The sequence below is a fragment of the Cydia pomonella genome, chromosome 19 (genome assembly GCF_033807575.1).
Source record: "Cydia pomonella isolate Wapato2018A chromosome 19, ilCydPomo1, whole genome shotgun sequence".
In the NCBI taxonomy this organism is placed as follows: Eukaryota; Metazoa; Arthropoda; class Insecta; order Lepidoptera; family Tortricidae; genus Cydia; species Cydia pomonella.
This window is the reverse complement of record NC_084721.1, coordinates 12,970,646-12,990,312: the sequence shown is the minus strand read 5'-3', so window position 1 is coordinate 12,990,312 and position 19,667 is coordinate 12,970,646. Positions and strand designations below refer to the sequence as shown.

The 19,667-nt window shown below is 37.1% G+C and overlaps 2 protein-coding genes across 3 annotated transcripts; one reads left to right on the top strand and one right to left on the bottom strand.

Annotated features, from left to right (window-relative positions):
- Positions 1 to 396: 396 nt before the first annotated feature.
- On the top strand, positions 397 to 13,298 carry LOC133528598 (uncharacterized). 2 transcript variants are annotated; one of them, XM_061866041.1, is made up of 2 exons: positions 397 to 617; positions 9,661 to 13,298. In XM_061866041.1, exons 1-2 carry the CDS (start codon positions 573 to 575, stop codon positions 13,129 to 13,131), a joined length of 3,516 nt encoding a protein of 1,171 aa, XP_061722025.1. In that variant the 5' UTR covers positions 397 to 572; the 3' UTR covers positions 13,132 to 13,298. The 2 variants fall into 2 exon arrangements, with proteins under 2 accessions (XP_061722025.1, XP_061722026.1); XM_061866042.1 differs by lacking the exon at positions 9,661 to 13,298 and adding an exon at positions 2,224 to 6,023 and having other exon boundaries at positions 402 to 617.
- A 2,981-nt stretch (positions 13,299 to 16,279) lies between these two features.
- LOC133528706 (uncharacterized) lies at positions 16,280 to 17,938 on the bottom strand. The gene is made up of 2 exons (XM_061866178.1): positions 17,195 to 17,938; positions 16,280 to 16,545 (listed from the first exon to the last, which is right to left on the bottom strand). Exons 1-2 carry the CDS (start codon positions 17,679 to 17,681, stop codon positions 16,388 to 16,390), a joined length of 645 nt encoding a protein of 214 aa, XP_061722162.1. The 5' UTR covers positions 17,682 to 17,938; the 3' UTR covers positions 16,280 to 16,387.
- Between the last annotated feature and the right edge of the window lie 1,729 nt (positions 17,939 to 19,667).

Below are 19,667 nucleotides of genomic sequence, written 5' to 3'. Positions count from 1 at the left end.
ACATTAGGATATTTTGCATAATTATTAAGCTGATTGAAAATACCTGGCTGCCTAAATACAAAATCAAATTTTCTGTTTAGGCAGCCAGGTATCAACTAAATATGAGTTTCATACATATTCTGACCGGACCAAGGTCGTGGTCGGGTACGCCCGTCTGTTATAGCTTTTATATGAGGATGATATTCCACTTGTTTAAGATCTTTGTGCAACGTGAATTGCGTCTCACATTGTTTAAAGCAAAATTTGAGACGCAAATACACATTGGACAAAGATTTTAGACTAGTGGAATCTCACCCTGAGACTAATTATGGTAATCGTAGATGACGAGAGGCCTTATGTGTATGTCTAGTATACTCGTATGTAGCTACCTATGAATGTTCCTTGGTACCCGTACTTCTTATAATCAATCAGTTGGTCGAAGGCGTGGCTTAATCAAAAAGTGTAGAAAATTGACGTTAGTGTCCGGTGCAAATTAATTAATTGGAAAATAATTTTCATGAACAGAAATCCATATAAAGTGTTATGTTCTATTGTACATAATCATTAACTACAATCGAGCGCGCTGTATTAATATGCGTTTACATATATTATTATTATTCTTACTAACATCAGGCTGGGTAAGTAAATTAAGTATGTTTTTAACTACCTATACTCTTTCTTCAAGTCAAAAATTGAAAAAACCAAGCGACGAGGACGCTTCTTTACGGTACCTTAGCAATTTTTGGAAAAGAGTTAATCACTATGAGTAATAAAATTCATTAAAAGTATTTTTTTATACGCCCCGTTTAAATTTAGAGAGGATGGGGGACAATTTTTTTTTGTCTGTCGAAGCGATTATATGTAAAAGTATTCACTTAATCAATTTTTTTTCAAGATAACTGTTGTTTTAAAAAAAGTTAATGATAAAACGGATTATGCGCCACACTTCGGATTTTACTAGACAAGCATTAGGTAGTGAGAAAATTTTGTTTTAATAAAGCATACCTAGTTTTCGAGTAAAATGGCTATGACATACGGACGGAAAGACAAACATGTCGAAACTATAAAAGGTTCCGTTTTTACATTTTGGCTATGGAACCCTAAAAAAGATTAAACATTCCATGTTCTTGTATTTGGTTTTGTTATTAAATGGTTAATTAGATGGCCGATGGGGTCGAAAAGTGCTCGAGTGGAGACCACGGACTAGCAAGCGCAGCGTAGGAGGAGGTCGTCTGTCCACCCACAAGACGGATGTGGGTCGCTTCGAACCGGTATATGTGTAGGTCCAAGGGGGAAGCCTATGTTCAGCAGTGGACGTCTTATGGCCGAGATGATGATGATGATGATTAAATAAAAAAGAAGCCCGTCTGCCGCTGGCTTGCCCTTAGCCGGCCGGCCAGGGTGGGAGGTACATGGGAGGCGATTAAGCTTCGTTTTCGAGAGTAAATCTAGAAACATAAATAGGAACTTGGCTACATGTTTAGTGACACCTCTCTACTCTAAGTCTTGTACATAAATGTAAAAAAAATATCTGTAATAAATAAAAAATAATAGAACTATAAGGCCTATAGATACTACATACCTTACAAACTAACATATATTCCTACAATAAGAAAAATGTTAAAAGCTAAAAAAAATTCTTGGCGACACAGTTTTCGGGTGCGACGCCTGTTCCAGTATAGGATTCAGCAGATTCCCACGGAACCGCTGAAATACCACACCCTTCGGCCAGAAATCCGCGCCCGCGATGGTTTCCAGCTGCGGCTGAAGCACGCTCATCACAAACAAGCTGGCGCGATTGCATCAGGAACACTTTCAGCTTGTAACGTGTTTCTGCTTCGCTTCGTCAGTCGTGGCGGAACATGGGCGCGATATATTCTTACATGTACATCGCCGTATTTGCCCTTGTTAACCAAATTAGTGTTGAGCGATCATTATATCAATTTTGTAGGTACACGGGGCTCTTCCGTAGTACCTATTTCTAGTCTATTTATGATTCCATCAACTTAGAATTGGGCCTACCTCCTGGCGAGTGCTGTCTCAGCGTGCGTTCTAAAATAAAGGTTGGGATTGGGACTTGGAACGGTATTCGCTCAGCGTACCCTTTTCATTTAATTAAATAGTCGAAGGGCTTCTACGCGTTGGATTTGGCTTGGCGCATCCCAATTGACGGGATTTTTTTAACGTTTACGTAATTTAAATACAAACAGTTCGTCTGACTTCAGCTGGATAACAATTTTTCAGATCTGCTGTGGATATGCAGCGGGCGTATCACTTGGAGGGGAGCAGGAGCAAGATCCAAATAATCCTGAATACCAAAAGATGGCTGAAGAACTAGTACACTCCTACTTACACTTAAAAGTAAAACATATGAAGAAAGTAGTAGTGCATAAAGTTACGACACAGGAGGTTGAAGGGACCATCACTAGAATACAATTCCAAGTTTTCCTGGTTAACGGTGAATCGTCAACGTGCAATTTTGAAATATGGGAGAAAACTTGGGAAAAACTACGATTAGTAACTTCTAAGTGTGACTCGCTTTTTTCTCCAAACCAACTCAGCTCCAGAGTTAATTCTCGACCTGGTCAGGAACGGGACCCTAAAAATCAGAAATATAAAAAATTAGCAAACCTAGCTATAAGTGATTTTTTTGCCATCACAGGCAAAAAACCTTTTAAAAAAGAAGACGTAAAAGCAATATCTGTAACAACGGCAAAAGTTAAGGTAAATTCAAAAATCACGTCTGTCCTTACTTTTGATGTCACGACTGTCAAAAATGATCGTTACAAATGTAAGAGCGTAGTTGTAGAAACACCATGGGAAACTATAGAGACAACAAAAGTTACCGATATAGATTGCGATATTACTACGGGGGAAGAGGGCGCCCTTTTAGACCAGTCGAATGAAAACGAACTAGGTGGCCAAGAACTTCAAAATCCTAAAGACGCTAAGTACATACGCTTAGCGAAAGAATCTTTCAAAAAGTATCTTGAATCGCACACAAGCGTGAAAATTTCCGTTATTAAACTTACAGTCGACAAAGTAACCACACAAGTGGTAGCTGGAACAATGATACGCATCGATTTCCATGTCGATCCTAGTAAAGGGCAGAAAATTCCTTGTAAATCTGAAATTTGGGAAAAAGTTAATAAACAATTAGATTTTAACGTTACATGTCAGATGAATAAGTTAAAATTCGGTGGTGAACAAGAACAAAATCCTCAAGACCCCAAGTACAAACGTTTAGCTGCAGAATCTTTTGAAAAGTATCGAGAGAAACACCGCCCTCGATTCTCATCTGTTTCAGTTAAGAAGTTTATTTTAACTAAAGTGACTACTCAAGTTGTTGAAGGAGTAATTACTCGACTCGATTTCAATGCAATTCTTACCAAAGGCAAGTCATTACAATGCCATTCAGAGATTTCGGAACGGCCTGGGCAAAAACGTAAAAATATTGACGTGAAATGTTCCGATAAAAGAGATCCGATAAAAAAGTTAACTCTATCTGCAACCAGTCAGAAATTGACCGTAATACCAGGCGGCGAAGCGAATCAAGACCCTGCCGACCCAAAGTACAAAAAATTAGCAAAAAAATCATTTAAAAAGTATCAAATGTCTCATAGTTTACATAAATTTACAATTAAAGAACTCAGGGTGACTAAAGTAACCACACAAGTCGTTTCAGGAGTAATTATTCGAATCGATTTTAAGGCAATTCCTACCAAAGGAAACGCGTTACAATGCCATTCTGAGATCTTGGATCAACCATGGCTACAAAACAAAAACATTGAAGTGAAATGTGTACCATTTTTCAATGCAAAGTTGTCTGCAACCACTGAGATAATAGCAGGGGGCGAAATGGAACAAGATCCTGGCGATCCAGAGTACAAACGATTAGCAGAAGAATCTTTAAAAAAATATCGAATGTCTCATAATTTACGTAAATTTACACTTAAAGAACTTAGGGTGACTAAAGCTACCTCGCAAGTAGTTTCAGGAGTAATCTTTCGAATCGATTTTAAGGCGATTTCAACCAACGGCAACTCGTTACAGTGCCATTCTGAGATTTTGGATCAACCATGGCTACAAAACAAAAATATTGAAGTAAAATGTGTACCATTTTCCAATACAAAGTTATCTGTAACCACTGAGATGATAGCAGGCGGCGAAATGGAACATGATCCTGGCAATCCTAAGTACAAACGATTAGCAGAAGAATCGTTTGAAAAATATCGAATGTCTCATCATTTACGTACATTTACACTTAAAGAACTTAGGGTGACTAAAGCTACCTCGCAAGTAGTTTCAGGAGTAATCTTTCGAATCGATTTTAAGGCGATTTCAACCAACGGCAACGCGTTACAGTGCCATTCTGAGATTTTGGATCAACCATGGCTACAAAACAAAAACATTGAAGTGAAATGTGAACCATTTTCCAATGCAAAGTTATCTGCAACCACTGAGACGATAGCAGGTGGCAAAATGGAACAAGATCCCGGCGATCCAGAGTACAAACGATTAGCAGAAGAATCTTTTAAGAAATATCGAATGTCTCATAATTTACGTAAATTTACACTTAAAGAACTTAGGGTGACTAAAGCTACCTCGCAAGTAGTTTCAGGAGTAATCTTTCGAATCGATTTTAAGGCGATTTCAACCAACGACTACGCGTTACAGTGCCATTCTGAGATTTTGGATCAACCATGGCTACAAAACAAAAATATTGAAGTGAAATGTGAACCATTTTCCAATGCAAAGTTATCTGCAACCACTGACATGATAGCAGGCGGCGAAATGGAACAAGATCCTGGCAATCCTAAGTACAAACGATTAGCAGAAGAATCTTTAAAAAAATATCGAATGTCTCATAATTTACGTAAATTTACACTTAAAGAACTTAGGGTGACTAAAGCTACCTCGCAAGTAGTTTCAGGAGTAATCTTGCGAATCGATTTTAAGGCAATTCCTACCAATGGCGACGCGTTACAATGCCATTCAGAGATATTGGAACAACCATGGCTACAAAACAAAAATATTGAAGTCAATTGTTTACCTTCCAAACTAAGGCTATCTCAATCTGCCAGCAACCCAAAAATTAGTGGACAAAGCTTAATAGATCAAGCAATTACCGATTACTTTAATACAATGCGATGGACAGTTAAACACAGCGAGATTAGGAGTTTAAACAAAATACGGACACGTCTTGGTAAAGAAATTATTAGTTATTATAAAGTAGACGTATTCGCTTCAGAGAAGTACGGTGGTTCCAGTTATTACAATTGCAGTGTAGTTTTTGTCACACGAAATAAATGGATTGACCAGATCCCAATCGGCGTAAATTGTAATAAACATACTCATCTCCTAGGTAGAATTGATTGGGTAGATCCTACTCGTCAAAAAATTAGATATTTAATTTTAGCGTCAAGAGCGCTAAAAGAATACATGAGGACTTCAAAAAATAAGGTCGACCTGAGAGGAAAGTTTGACATCGTTGTAACTTTTGTTACCAGTACTTTAGCCGCAGGAAGATGGTATGCCATAAATTTCGTCGTTCGACCACTAAATGCGGATGTGAATGGATTGAAGTGCTACTCAAAAATTTGGGAAAATTTGAATGGATATAAAAAAATTACAGAAGTAAATTGTGATAGGAATATTTAAATATATTAAACTGGATAATACAAGCCAGAACCAGTTAATCGCGTGAACAGTAGAGTCGCTGCGTAGTTTATTAACTTTTTTATGCTATTTCTCTGCCCTGTAACATTTGTAACGTTTCCTATATCTACATATTTGCAATACCTAATATAGCGAGGCGCAGAACTGTATGGACCATTATGAATGATTTCATTTGCATGATTTCATTCATAAAAGTGACCATGCAGTTTTGCGACCGAGTGTACAAAGTATATTTGTAAAAATTACCATTGTCACTGTCATCAGACGTTACCTGTACGTGTTTTAAGAATCATATACCTAACTACTCTTAAATATATCAGAAGTGGTTTTGGTTTTGAAATAAATAAATGAGTTTTCAATCGAAACTGTTTTTAATAATTGTTTTACCCGTTTTAAAAATGTACAAGTCGCTTCCTTGAAGTATTTTAGAGATATTAGAGGAGATTTTAACATGGAGTTGTAATAGAGTTCGCTTTTAAGTTTAATTTTAAGTAAATACTATGTTTCTGAAGTCTGTGTCCTCTAAGACAAAGTAGCATGAGTAAAAACCAAACTTTAACGTTTGATGGCACGATGCGCCCATTTTTTAAACAAGAAAAAAATATCTTAATCTATTTAACCTGACATCACATGTCACTTATGCTACCTGTATGCTAAGGTCCTTACTGCTCGAAAACAGCACACGTCTATGGTGTTTTCGGCTATTGTGCTTGCGTTTTAAGTTTCAACCTGTCAACAGCTTGTTCTCGAGGAGGAAGGACCTCAGCCTTGACTTCAACATTGGTTTAGAGAGTTTATTCTGTTGTAATACACTAATTTTATTAAAGGTTCTCGGCACTATATATGTTGACATTCTTCCGCCATAGTAGTTATTTGCCCTCGGCTGTACTAATCTTTTCTCTCTTACGCTTTTTGTGTTATATTTATTTGTAGCCGTTAGTTTATACAAATCATTGTAGTAATATCTTTTTTATCTATTGGTAATCCTTAACTTTTTTGCTAACTAAGAACTTAAGCAGTCTCAACTGTAAATTTCTAATATCGTTAATATAACTTTTAAATGTTCGGCCGTATACGATTAATGCATAACTAATGAGGGAATCAGCGAATGCGTAAGAGTGAGAGAGTGGTTCAAAAAAACGACGAAACGTTTCGAGAGAAGGTAGGTAGTGCCCTAGCGCTTCGCTTTGCTCGTTTTGGCGGGGGCACTGTCGTGCCCCCAGATACTCATCACTCGTGGGTCGTGTGTCTATCCGTCTGATACGATCAATTTGCTCCTGAACTACTGGACAGACTGAGTTAAAATTTAGTCAATATCCCTAATTCCTTTGTAAGACGGTGACCCAAAAACGGACGTGTAGCGGAAGGGCGGTTTCAGACTAGCGTTTTATACGACCGTACTCGTACGCGCGTATAAGATTGTATAGGAAGACTAAAAGTAGGGAAAAGTAACGCGCATGTAAGCTCGTAAAAAAAACAAATGTAAGGAAATGTAGGGCGCGTGTAAGCTCGCACCGCCGAAACGACCGTATACGCACAGAAAAATACGCTAGTCCTGAAATCGCCCCGCCCTAAATGTAATGGATGATGTTTAAATATGTTAAATCATGTACATATCGCTTCATCGAATTAAAACAATAGGAATGATAGGGCTGGTTTTGAGTATCCTAAATATATTTTGTTAAAATTTTAAAGATAAATAATTAGTTTTAAAGTTATTCAGAAAACAAAGCGAAAATTTACCAGCTATACTTCTCTGACTTTTCTCTCCTAAAGTACATACCTACAGAGCCCATAATAGAAAAAATGCAAATTAGAACAGTTTTTTAGAGTACCTATTAAGTTGGAACAAAATTGATAGCGCAAGTGTTATTTAGATCTCATAATTTCATAGATTTTTACGTTTAAAATAACATTTGTACAGTCTGGGCTATCAAAATCGTCGCCAACTTAGCTTGGTCTAACTCTATCTATAGAAAAATCTATAAGAAAGTCAAGCGTGAGTCGTATCTACGAAAAAAATATACTTATACTTAAAAAAGATATGGTATATATAAGCGGCGGACGGACAGACAAATAGATAGACAAAACTATAAGTGTTGTTAATTTACTACAGAATTCTAAAAATTAAGTATAGTAAATATGTTGGCTGATTCAGAAAAAAACAAAAACATAAAACTCGTATGTGTATCAAATTTACTATGACCGTCGCTGATTACTAATTAAAAAGTAATTATGATTTGTGACTCCGTGGGCTTTTTAGGTTTCCGTAGTCAGCTAGGAGTCCTTATAGTTTCACCATGTCAGTCTCTCTGTCCGTCCACGGCTTCGCTCCGTGATCGTTAGGGCTAGAAAGTTGAAATTTGGCATGGATAGGTACATAAAATCATGCATGCGTGTCGATAGAACGGTAAAATAAAAACCTAGAAAATATTATATACAAAATGTGGGATATCGTTGGATAGGTCTTTCAAAAAAATACGAGAATTCAGCAATCACCTTATAATTAAGTGAATATTGGAAATAATCGCTCCGAAAGAAAAAAAAATGTGTCTCCTTCTAACTTTTGACCCATAGGTCCAAAAATGTGAAAAAAATGTAATAAAAGCTTAATAAATACTTTAAATGAAAACTATATCGAACATGATCGGCCGAACCGTTTTTGAGTTATTGCGGAAAGTATTTTCTTCTTAGTAAAAAGACGTACAAAGCGCTGCGAAGGTACTCCCTTATGCGTGTAATGTACATCATAATCTTGGCCAATTTTTATTTATTTAGTATACCAAAAAAATGCGGCTTTTAACCACAAAATATTTGTGATGAATTAAAAATATAATGACATACTTCATTACTTTGTTCTCAATCACGGTTCACTGTGAAATAGATAATCCTGGGAATAAAAATGCATGTTCATATTACTGTTTTTCTGCTTAATGTGGAGTGGGGTAAGCAAATACATATTTAACAAGACATAAGCGTGCACTTATTTTATTATTTGGCTTGGGGTTTTGAATGGGACATTTGTGGTCGGAGGCAGACTGTAGAATTGGAATTGTGTCAACATGGTCTAACTGCGCGGGTTTTGCGAACTATCCGCACTTTGTCTTGATTATTCACTTTTACGCTAAGCTGTGAATTATACACATACGGCGTGACGCGAAGGTGCGGCGGAGGCGTCGCACGATCGCGCTAAAACCGTTTTCTTAACAAAACTGTTTTGTGCAAAATGTAGGTAGGTGACGCGTTGTGAATTATACTGCACCGCGCATTTATCTTATGCCGTCTGTGTATAATTCACAACTAAGGTTGACTACACACAACGCAAAACTCAGTTTTATGAGTGAAAATCGTGTTAAGTACATTTAATCAATACACCGGATTCTTAAAAAAAACATATGCTAGCAAGATTATTGCTTGTTGATAAGCTCAACCTGCAAGCATACTAAAACACATTGTGAGTTACATATCGCTCGATAATAATTATTAGGTACAGTCAGCCAGAAAGTGGTTTTATATATATTAATATTATTTTTCGACTCTATTTGTCAATTAATAGAGTTGAAAAGTGGTAAACAACTTTCGTGGCTGACTGTACTTCAATCAGCTTAGGGAGGCTTAAAAATAGTTAATTTTGGTAGAATATTGTAGATCACGGGTAAATTTAATACCTATTATTTTATTCGTAGTCTACGTATTCGTAACATTTTTGTTTGACGTACCTAGGTATGTTATTTTCTTATATTTTGAAATTCTAACATAGCTCGGAATGAGACTCTTCTCTGGAATACTTTGCATCTCACGTGGATTGTTTCATTTTACTCCTTAGTGTGTCTTGGCCTACAACACGATTGCTCGCCACTGATCTCGGTCCTGTGCAGTTTCTCGTCAGGTTTTAACTTGGAGCTCCTTAAAACATAACTCATAAAATAGAGCGAAAGTATAGAACTGTTAATATAACCTTCAAAATTATTTCTTAATACCAGCTACAAAATGGTGTTTCAGGTCTGCAACGGTGATCAGACAAACAGAATAATAGGAGGAGTACAAGAGCAAAATGCAAGTGATCCTAAATATCAAAAAATGGCTAATGAACTGGTACATTATTTTCTACATGTCAGAGACCAAGACACAAAAAATATTACAGTGACTAAAGTTACGACACAGGTGGTTTCAGGAATCATCACTAGAATACAACTTCGTTTATTTCTGGTTAGTGGTCAATCGACAACGTGTGATTTCAATGTGTGGGAACAAAAATGGAAGAATGCAAAATATATAACTCATAAATGTGATTCGCCGTTTCGTGAAAAATTGAGTTCCAGCAATAAACGTCGACCTGAAAAAGATCGAAACCCTACAAACCTGAAATACCTAGACTTAGCACAACTATCTATTGCGTCCTTATTTGAAACCCCTGGCCGTAAACCTTTTGAAAAAGAAGATGTAAAGAAAATATCTGTAAGCAGGGCAAAAGTAGAAATCAATTCTGAAATAAAAATTACTATTGAGATCAATGTGATTACAGTTAAGAATGATCATTTTAAATGTACTAGTAAGGTGGTGGAAGCTCCATGGACACCGGACAATAATTCAAAGATCATTGACATAAACTGCACGATAGCTAATGGTGAAACAGAAAATCTACCAGGCGGCTTAGAACCTCAAAATCCTAAGGATCCTAAGTATAAAGAATTAGCAATAGAATCTTTGAAAAACTTTGAAGAAACTGATGGCTTTAAAGAAATAAATGTAACTAATGTCACCACGCAAGTAGTTTCTGGAATTATCACTCGTATAGATTTCACTGTTATACCTATTAAAGGTGAATCATTTTCATGCCATTCAGAGATTATAGAGCAAATCGGGAATAATACGATTTTTAGCGTATCCTGCGATAAAAAAGATAGCTCACAGATGCCAGGTGGCCTATTACCTCAAAATCCTACAGATCCAAAGTATAAACAATTAGCAACAGAATCTTTTGAAAAGTATCAACAAATTAATGGCTTTATAAAAGTTAAAGAGCTCAAAGTGAATAAAGTAACCACTCAAGAAGTCTCTGGAGTTATCACTCGGATAGATTTTAATGTGATTCCTACGATAGGTAAATCATTCTCGTGCCATTCACGGATTATAGAGCAAGAATGGATTCATAATAAGATTTTTAGCGTATCCTGCGATAAAAAAGATAGCTCACAGATGCCAGGTGGCCTAGTACCCCAAAATCCTAACGATCCCAAGTATAAACAATTAGCAATGGACTCTTTCAAAAATTATCAACAAAGTAATGGTTTCATAAGATTTAAAGAGTTGAAAATAACTAAAGTAACTACCCAAGTCGTTTCTGGAGTTATCACTCGAATAGAGTTCACTGTGATTCCAATTCAAGGTCAAAAATTTGCATGCCGTTCACAAATCATAGAACAAAAGTGGGGTAATAATAAGACCATCGGTGTCACTTGTGATAGACAAAATAACCCACATATTCCCGGTGGCCTAGTACCCCAAAATCCTAAAAATCCAAAGTATAAACAATTAGCAACAGAATCTTTCGAAAAATATCAACAAACTAATGGCTTTACAGAAGTGAAAGAGCTCAAGGTGAATAAAGTAACAACGCAAGTAGTCTCTGTAGTTATCATTCGAATAAATTTCAATGTTATTCCTACGAGAGGTAAATCATTCTCATGCCATTCACGAATTATAGAGCAAGAATGGGTTCATAATAAGATCTTTAGCGTCACTTGTGACAAGGAAAAGAACCCAAAGATTCCCGGTGGCCTAGTAATCCAAAATCCTAACAATCCCAAGTATAAACAATTAGCAACGGAATCTTTCAGAAATTATCAACAAAATAATGGTTTCATAAGATTTAAAGAGCTGAAAATAACTAAAGTAACCACGCAGGTTGTTTCTGGCGTTATCACTCGAATAGAGTTTACTGTGATTCCAATTGAAGGGCAAAGATTTGCATGCCGTTCACAAATCACAGAACAAAAATGGGTTGATAATAAGATCATCAATGTTACCTGTGACAAGCAAAAGAACCCACATATTCCCGGTGGCCTAGTACCCCAAAATCCTAAAGATCCCAAGTATAAACAATTGGCAACAGAATCTTTAAAAAATTATCAACACACTAATGGCTTTATAAAAGTCAAAGAGCTCAAGGTGACTAAAGTAACTACACAGGTAGTTTCTGGAGTTATCACTCGAATAGACTTTAACGTGATTCCTTCGAGTGGTAAATCATTTTCATGTCATTCCCAGATTACAGAGAAATGGGGTCATAATAAGATCTTTAGAGTCACTTGCGACAAGGAAAAGAAACCAGAGATTCCCGGTGGGCTAGTACCTGAAAATCCTAACGATCCTAAATATAATCATTTGGCAACAAAATCATTTAGAAATTATCAACAAACTAATGGTTTCATTGGAGTTAAAGAGCTGAAAGTAACTAAAGTAACTACGCAAGTAGTATCTGGACTTATCACTACAATAGAGTTCATTGTCATTCCTATTAAAGGGCAACAATTTGCATGCCGTTCACAAATTACAGAACAAAACTGGGGTAGTAATAAGATCATCAGTGTCACCTGTGACAGGAAAAATAACCCCCAAGTTCCTGGTGGTCTAGTACCCCAAAATCCTAACGATCCTAAGTATAAACAATTAGCTACAAAATCTTTCAAACAATATCAAAAAACTTATCGAAATGTAAAAGTTAAAGACATCAAGGTGGCTAAAGTAACCACACAAATAGTTTCTGGAGTTATCACTCGAATTGAGTACGATGTAATTCCTATAGCAGGAAAATCACTATCATGTCACTCAGAGATCGTACAAGAAAATTGGGTTACCAGCATCACATGTTACACAAAAAAGTATCCACTGGTTCCTGGTGGTGAAGTATCTCAAAATCCTGACCATCATAGGTACAAAAATTTAGCAAAAGAATCTTTCAAAAAGTTCCAGGAAACTAATGGTGTTACTATAGTTAAACACATCATAGTAAACAAGGTTACCACTCAGGTTGTTGCGGGAATAATCACTCGAATTGATTTTACTGTGACTCCTATCAAAGGTCAACCATTCATATGCCATTCTGAAATATTTGAACAGAAATGGGTTCAAGGTAAAAATATAAAAGTGAACTGTGAGATATCTCGAAATCCTGACAATCCCAAGAACAAAGTTGGAAGTGAAGAGGAACAAAATCCTAACGACCCTAAGTACTACCAATTAGCGAAAGAATCATTTCAAGAATTTCAAAGATATTCTGATGGCCCTCCGTTTCAAGTAGAACGGTATAAAGTGACTAAAGTAACCACGCAACTGGTTCAAGGTCTACTCACGCGAGTTAATTTCAATGTAATTCTTATTAGTGGACAATTGTTTCAATGCCAATCAGAAATTATGGAAAAATCGTGGGAAGCATACAAAGGAATTATAGTTAAGTGTCATTCAGGATAGAAATAATTCGAGGCTCATTTGTCTCACCTCGTCGGAAATCTATCGATGGCATGGTAAATAAAATTATTGGCGTAGAATGTACATTGCAGTATACCTGCCTAGAAGAAAATATAGGAGATAAATGTACAATAATAACAATGTAGTTTTAATAGATAAAAGAATCAAAATCAATGAACTATCAATTATTGCCCCTATGCTAGCTTGTAGACGGTATTACCCTATAGACGGTTTAGTAACCTGTAAGCACACATTGGTGCGTATACAAATATGTCGTGCGTACATTAACAGTAAAATAATTTTCACCACACCAGCTCGTAAAGGTTTTCTATATTCTTCAAAATCGGACGAGAAAGTAGCATTTTATCCACAAGAGTGGCAAAGTACTTTGACGATAATTTCGAGTTTTTTTACAAGTGTTGGCTGTTATAATTGACTTAAGTACTTAATGATTTGAATGATAAATAATGAATAGCGATTATTTGGATTATGAATTGTAATGGTTTCTTACAGTTAATATTTTTTATCGCGATAGTGTGATGCTGATGAAAAATGTTGGGTTTCACTCGGTAGCAAAACTAGCACATGCCAATTTGAACGTACTCTGACATTAACATGATATCTAAATGATGTTTTTTACGGCGCGTCCATCTCGCGCCAATGCAAGTACGAGCGAAAGGCACGATAACTAAATGACATGATTTTCATATCAGTTTGATGTCCGTGTACCTACGTTCAAATTGGGCTGTAACTTAATCCAAAGCTCGTAACGCTCAAGATTGCACTTTTCGGACCACTCGCCCTCTCGGTCGCTCGTTGTTCAATTTTAGAATCGTCGCTTTCTCGGGTATCAATATTAGCACGAAGGGTTAAACGACAACTTTGTCCCCTTGTAAAACAAGTAACTACTATCTATAGAAAAAAGAACTGAGAATACAAGCCTATTGTTAAAGCAAATTTTGTAGTCAACTGAATTTACTGCCATATTTCGACACAGGACTAAAACTCTTAGAATGACATATGGTTGTTTGACCCATGTTCTTTCACTGATATAAAAAAATAAATAAATAAATATTATAGGACATTATTACACAAATTGACTAAGTCCCACAGTAAGCTCAATAAGGCTTGTGTTGAGGGTACTTAGACAACGATATATATAATATATAAATATTTATAAATACTTAAATACATAGAAAACACCCATGACTTAGGAACAAATATCCATGCTCATCACACGAATAAATGCCCTTACCAGGATTTGAACCCGGGACCATCAGCTTCGTAGGCAGGGTCACTACCCACTAGGCCAAACCGGTCGTCATGTGTTTAATATCAAACGGCGTCGCCTTGTACTCGAGTATAAGCCAAAGGTATAACGCCATCTATTCGAGCATACATTTTTCTTGATTTCTTGAGGCACGTTTTTTTCTTACTTATACGGAGTTATACACCGTGTTTTTATTGAATTCCATTACCTTTGGGGTATTTGTTATTACGTTTAAGGAAACTACATGGCATGGTTAATTTTCCAAAAAAAAATATATTTATTTATTGGTTATTTATAGGGTTCTGTACCCAAAGGGTCAAGCAGGACCCTATTACCGAGACTCCGCTGTCCGTCCGTCCGTCCGTCAGTCCCCAGGCTTTATCTCATGATCCGTGATAGTTAGCCAGTTGAAATTTCTGCAGATTATGTATTTCTGTTGCCGCTATAACAACAAATACTAAAAACAGAATAAAATAAATATTTCTTTCCAATCTCGAGGTTCTCATCCAATCACCGAATTTAAGCAACGTCGGGCGGGGTCAGTACTTGGATGGGTGACCGTTTTTATAGTAATGGTACGGAACCCTTCCTGTGCGAGTCTGACACGCACTTGGCCGGTTTTTTTTATAGTAATTAAATGTTGCATATAGCGTTGTTGTTACACGGGTATTACATTTAACTCAGCCAAACAATTGAAAGCTGTCACATATCAATGTAATTTCGGACATCGATCATCCGAGATAGTAGTCATGTTTAGTCTCAAATGTATTAACTCGTACTAAACAATAATCAATATGTAAATAGGCCCTAAGGCCACGCTCGTAAGGGTCTTATCAGATAAAAAAAAAATTATTATCTCCGAAATGGAGTTAATTAGAATACCGTTGTCTTTCAGAAAGTTACTTAATTTAAGCTCAGGAATGCACCCTTCAAATTAACTGAAAAAAATACGGTGTATACTTATATCTTTGTCTATAGGAAACGACTATTGATGTATGCGTATAAAATAGTCGTTAGGTGTGTAAAGATGATGTTGATGTGTAACCTCGATCCGCAGTCGTCGTCCCAGTTCCCGAGGCCGCGGCCGGGACACTGTCTAGGAACGCTTTGTGTACCCTACTATATCTACATCTACACCTTACCTATAGGTAGTGGGTACAGTTAGCTCTTAATACATAGGGACAGCCAAGATGGCCAAATATATCCGTAAACATCCTTATTTCTATGGTAACAAAAATATGGTATGTCTCGGATTTATTTTATTTCTTTATTTCCGAAGTTTTTACGCAGGTTACATTGTAGTACAGAATAAATAAAAGTACTACCTCTCTGTACGGTAGGAAACTTCCTAGAAAACCGAAGTTTGACAGCGATTCAGGGACAAATCATGTTATCCCTTTCTAATGTATGGCACTAACCCTTTCGGCTATTTATGGTTGTCAAAATTCAACTGTAAGGATCAATCATCTGCGGATTAACCTTTTGACCACTAAAGACGTCAACTGATGCGTGCGGCTTCATCCTAATATCACCTTTCGTGCATTTTGATAGGGTTCAAGATGACGCGCCGCGCAGGATCGGCGTGGCGTTTAAAATGTGAAGTGTCAATGGCAAATGCAAGTTTACTATACGGGCGACAAAGTGGCAGACCCTTCAACGGGCACGCTCCCTATTCGTTGATTTTATCGATGACTTCACACTTTCCTCGACTTTGTTTTATACGGCGTGTATTTTTGATACGACCGCATAATCAAAGGGCAGAACAGTTAGTTTAGGCTTAATTAACACACTTTTGTGACCATGATGTACGAAATACGTTGCGCTCGAAAAATAATCTGAAATTAATTATGCTCTGGTAGTGAAGTGAATGAAAAAAAAATCTTGTGGAATTGTTTTATAGCACTAAAACCTACGTCTTGTCTAAGTTTGCGGTTATATCCAAAGTACACACTATATATTCGAATATATACCTAACTTTAATGAAAAAACCTAAGTTTGCCTGTTCTTCGGAGAGTCCGAGTTATTGTCCGCGAATCTGACCTTGACCTTGACTTTGGAGCTTCTGGGACATGGGCTCCGGGCGCTATAAGGACGATCCTCGAGACCACCATTGAAACCCTGCGATGCCCCGGAGACGGTGCAGATGTCTATAGAAACAATTTTTTTACATGTTTTGAACGTTCAGATTTTGCGGTCAGATGTGTTGAAAAGGCTCATATGAAGAGAGGTCATATAGAGCCAACAACATGGGAGACTCTAGCTGGTGACCATCCACAGTGGAGGCATATTGTGCAGACGCAGGTGCGTGAATTCGAAGTCAGGCGACGCATAGAACCCGACGCTAAGCGTGACGAGCTAAAGGCCAGACCACCTATGGCCATGACATATAGTTATGTCGGAGGGGTGCTGACCTGCAGCGAGTGTAGCCGCACATTCGCTGCTAAGATTGGCTACGTCAGTAACCTGAGAGCGCACCAGCGACACTCAGCGGTAGAAAGCAGCCGCTGTGCCCGAAAACAACGGCCAGGTGTCGATGATAATGAGTCTATAGATACAGCAACAATACTGTCTTTACCATAAGGGCACACGGGGCCCGTCCCCAAGGCCCCCATCCTCAGGGGGCACCGAAGCAGAGACAGTAACAGTATTACAGTACCTACATATATTTGATTACCCCTAATTAATAGAAGATGATAGTAGATTGTTAGTTTAATTCGCCCCAGCTTAGTTTATTTATTTATATGACTATATTGAATTCTCAAGCTATTAAATAAATAATAAATAGAACATAAGTACCTTTAATCGCCACCTTCAGCGCACGTTTCACATTCAACAACTCCTTCTTCAGTTTGTCAACCAAACTCTGCTTGGATTCCAATAAAACATGCAATTTCTCATTTTCCAAACGCAAGTCGAGCGTCGTTGCTATTCCTTCAGATTCCCGTTTCTGTGCCACGTCTAATTGCTTCTTTAACTCGCCTGTTACAGCTTCGAACGTTCTTCTAGACGATTCGAGATCGACACCAGCTTTTTCCAAATCGTTTTTCAATTTTTTGTTCTCATTTTGGAGTTTTTTAATCGTAATGCCACGTGACAAGCAAAGTTTATCAACGTTGTACGTTGTTGATGAGTCTTTGACTTCCACGTCTATTGTATCGAAATTTCTAAATTCTACATTTTCGTAGGAGTTGCCGTTTTGGTTATTGTTCCCTTTCCCTTGTTTATTAAGTGCATAGGATTCCAGCTCAGATGGCTGTAAGTTGTGTTCTAAATTATTGGCCATGCCTATAATTTATTCGGGGTAAAGATATGTAGTAGTTGCTATTTGTATTTATTTACAAGAGCTGTAGGTAAAGGTAAACACATTTCTCCAAAATACTGTAAAAGTCTAAAAATATTTCGACTATATTATGACAGGTATTGTCGCTTTAACACGTCACATCCACTTTGAGGTTAAATAATATAAGAAGTTTTAATATTTTTCCCAAAGAGAAAATTACTGGCTTTTAGAAAAAGACTAGTAAGTACTAGTAAGACCAGGGGCCTATTTCTCGTACTTTACAAGTCTTGTAATACAAGTGTGTATCTATGGTAACGCTTGTATTTCAATATTTTTTACAAGTTTCCGTTTCACGTAAATGTATAATTGTTACAAGAGCGGGGATAAAAGAGTATTCACAAGTGTTGTTGTTTCACAGGTTAACAAACACTAGTAGATATTATATACTAAAATAGTAATTTCGTTTCTCAAAAACTGTACTTTATACTTGTAGCTTGTGAAGTTGTGACTTATCACGAAATAATGCGCTTATGAACGTCAAATAAAGCTATGCCGGCTCTAACCCTACAACCTCGAAACCGAGAATATTTTTTACGTCCCTCCTAAACTGTAAGAGGCTATCCCGTCTCGATATGGGACTGGCAAGAAACTCGGCACTAATATCTAAGCTCCTTTCGAGTTTTCGCAAAAATAATCCTTCTTAGTAAAAATACAAAATTTTCGTATCATCCACATGACGCGCAGATTTGTTAAATCTAACCTTTAATAACATGACAATACGTGTCAAGGCAAACGTCTTCGTGAATGACACGATATACAGGGATTAATCAGTGTTAAACTATGACATATGTCTTAGTAGTATTTCAACAAACAACCTTCGGTGATGCCGGGGCCACACTAACGGGAAACGCCTTTAATTATCGCGATAACGGACACTTTTCATACGGCCACACTGGGATTATCGCGATAATGGACACTTCATACGGCCACATTAGGATTATCGCGATAATGGACACTTCATACCGCCACACTGGGATTATCGCGATAATGGACACTTCATACCGCCACACTGGGATTATCGCGATAATGGACCCTTCATACGGCCACACTGGGATTATCGCGATAATAGATACTTCGTACGGCCACACTGGGATTATCGCGATAATGGACACTTCATACCGCCTCACTGGGATAATCGCGATAATGGACACTTCATACCGCCATACTGGGATTATCGCGATAATCAACGGCGTTTCCAGTTAGTGTGGCCCCGGTATAAGAATGCCAAATCCTTGATCCGTGCTAGATTTTTGATTGACTAGTAGTTACCTACCTAGCAACAAAACATATAATAAGGTATTAATTAATTTGATTTAAATCGCGCACGTATCGGATTAGGCATTCTCAACGACGCAATGGTACATTTAATTAACATGTAGGTATATCAAGAGGCGTTGTATACGTGGCAACCACGACTATGATTAGTTAACCGCAAGAATATTATTCAAGTCAGTACTGGAGTCGTAGATGCCCATACTACAAATTCACTTTCCTACAAAATAATAGTATTGTTTGTTTAATTCATAAGTTTACAGCTTACGCTAACGCACTAAGAATTTAAATTTAAAACTAACAAAGAAAAAATTATACCTAAAAATAGTAAAAACTATGTTCAGTAGCATGGATCTTCAATAAATTTAAATTTCTGTAGACTTATAAACACAAATATTTACAGAAACAAAAAAGATTTTTCATGAAGCTGTTGCTACTTCATCTCTATCGTCCAGAGAAGTGATCGTTTTCTTCGAGTATACCTCTTGCGTCGAATGATGGTCCCTATGATGGATTAATTTTTACCTATATGGAGTAGAATTTTCCGACGTTTAGTACATTTAAAAATAATAATAAAAAGACACTATAACGCTCTCATAGGGACTATCATTCGACGCGAGTTATAAAATGTGTTTGGCCCGGATAGGACGTCAAAAA

Excerpts from the sequence above, each read along its gene's own strand:
- LOC133528598 (XM_061866041.1), top strand. The coding sequence starts at position 573 with ATGCGTTTACATATATTATTATTATTCTTACTAACATCAGGCTGG. Across the intron at positions 618-9,660 it reads TCTTACTAACATCAGGCTGG|GTCTGCAACGGTGATCAGAC; the intron begins GTAAGTAAATTA and ends ATGGTGTTTCAG.
- LOC133528706 (XM_061866178.1), bottom strand. The coding sequence starts at position 17,681 with ATGGCCAATAATTTAGAACACAACTTACAGCCATCTGAGCTGGAATCC. Across the intron at positions 16,546-17,194 it reads GCTGAAGGTGGCGATTAAAG|ACATCTGCACCGTCTCCGGG; the intron begins GTACTTATGTTC and ends TTGTTTCTATAG.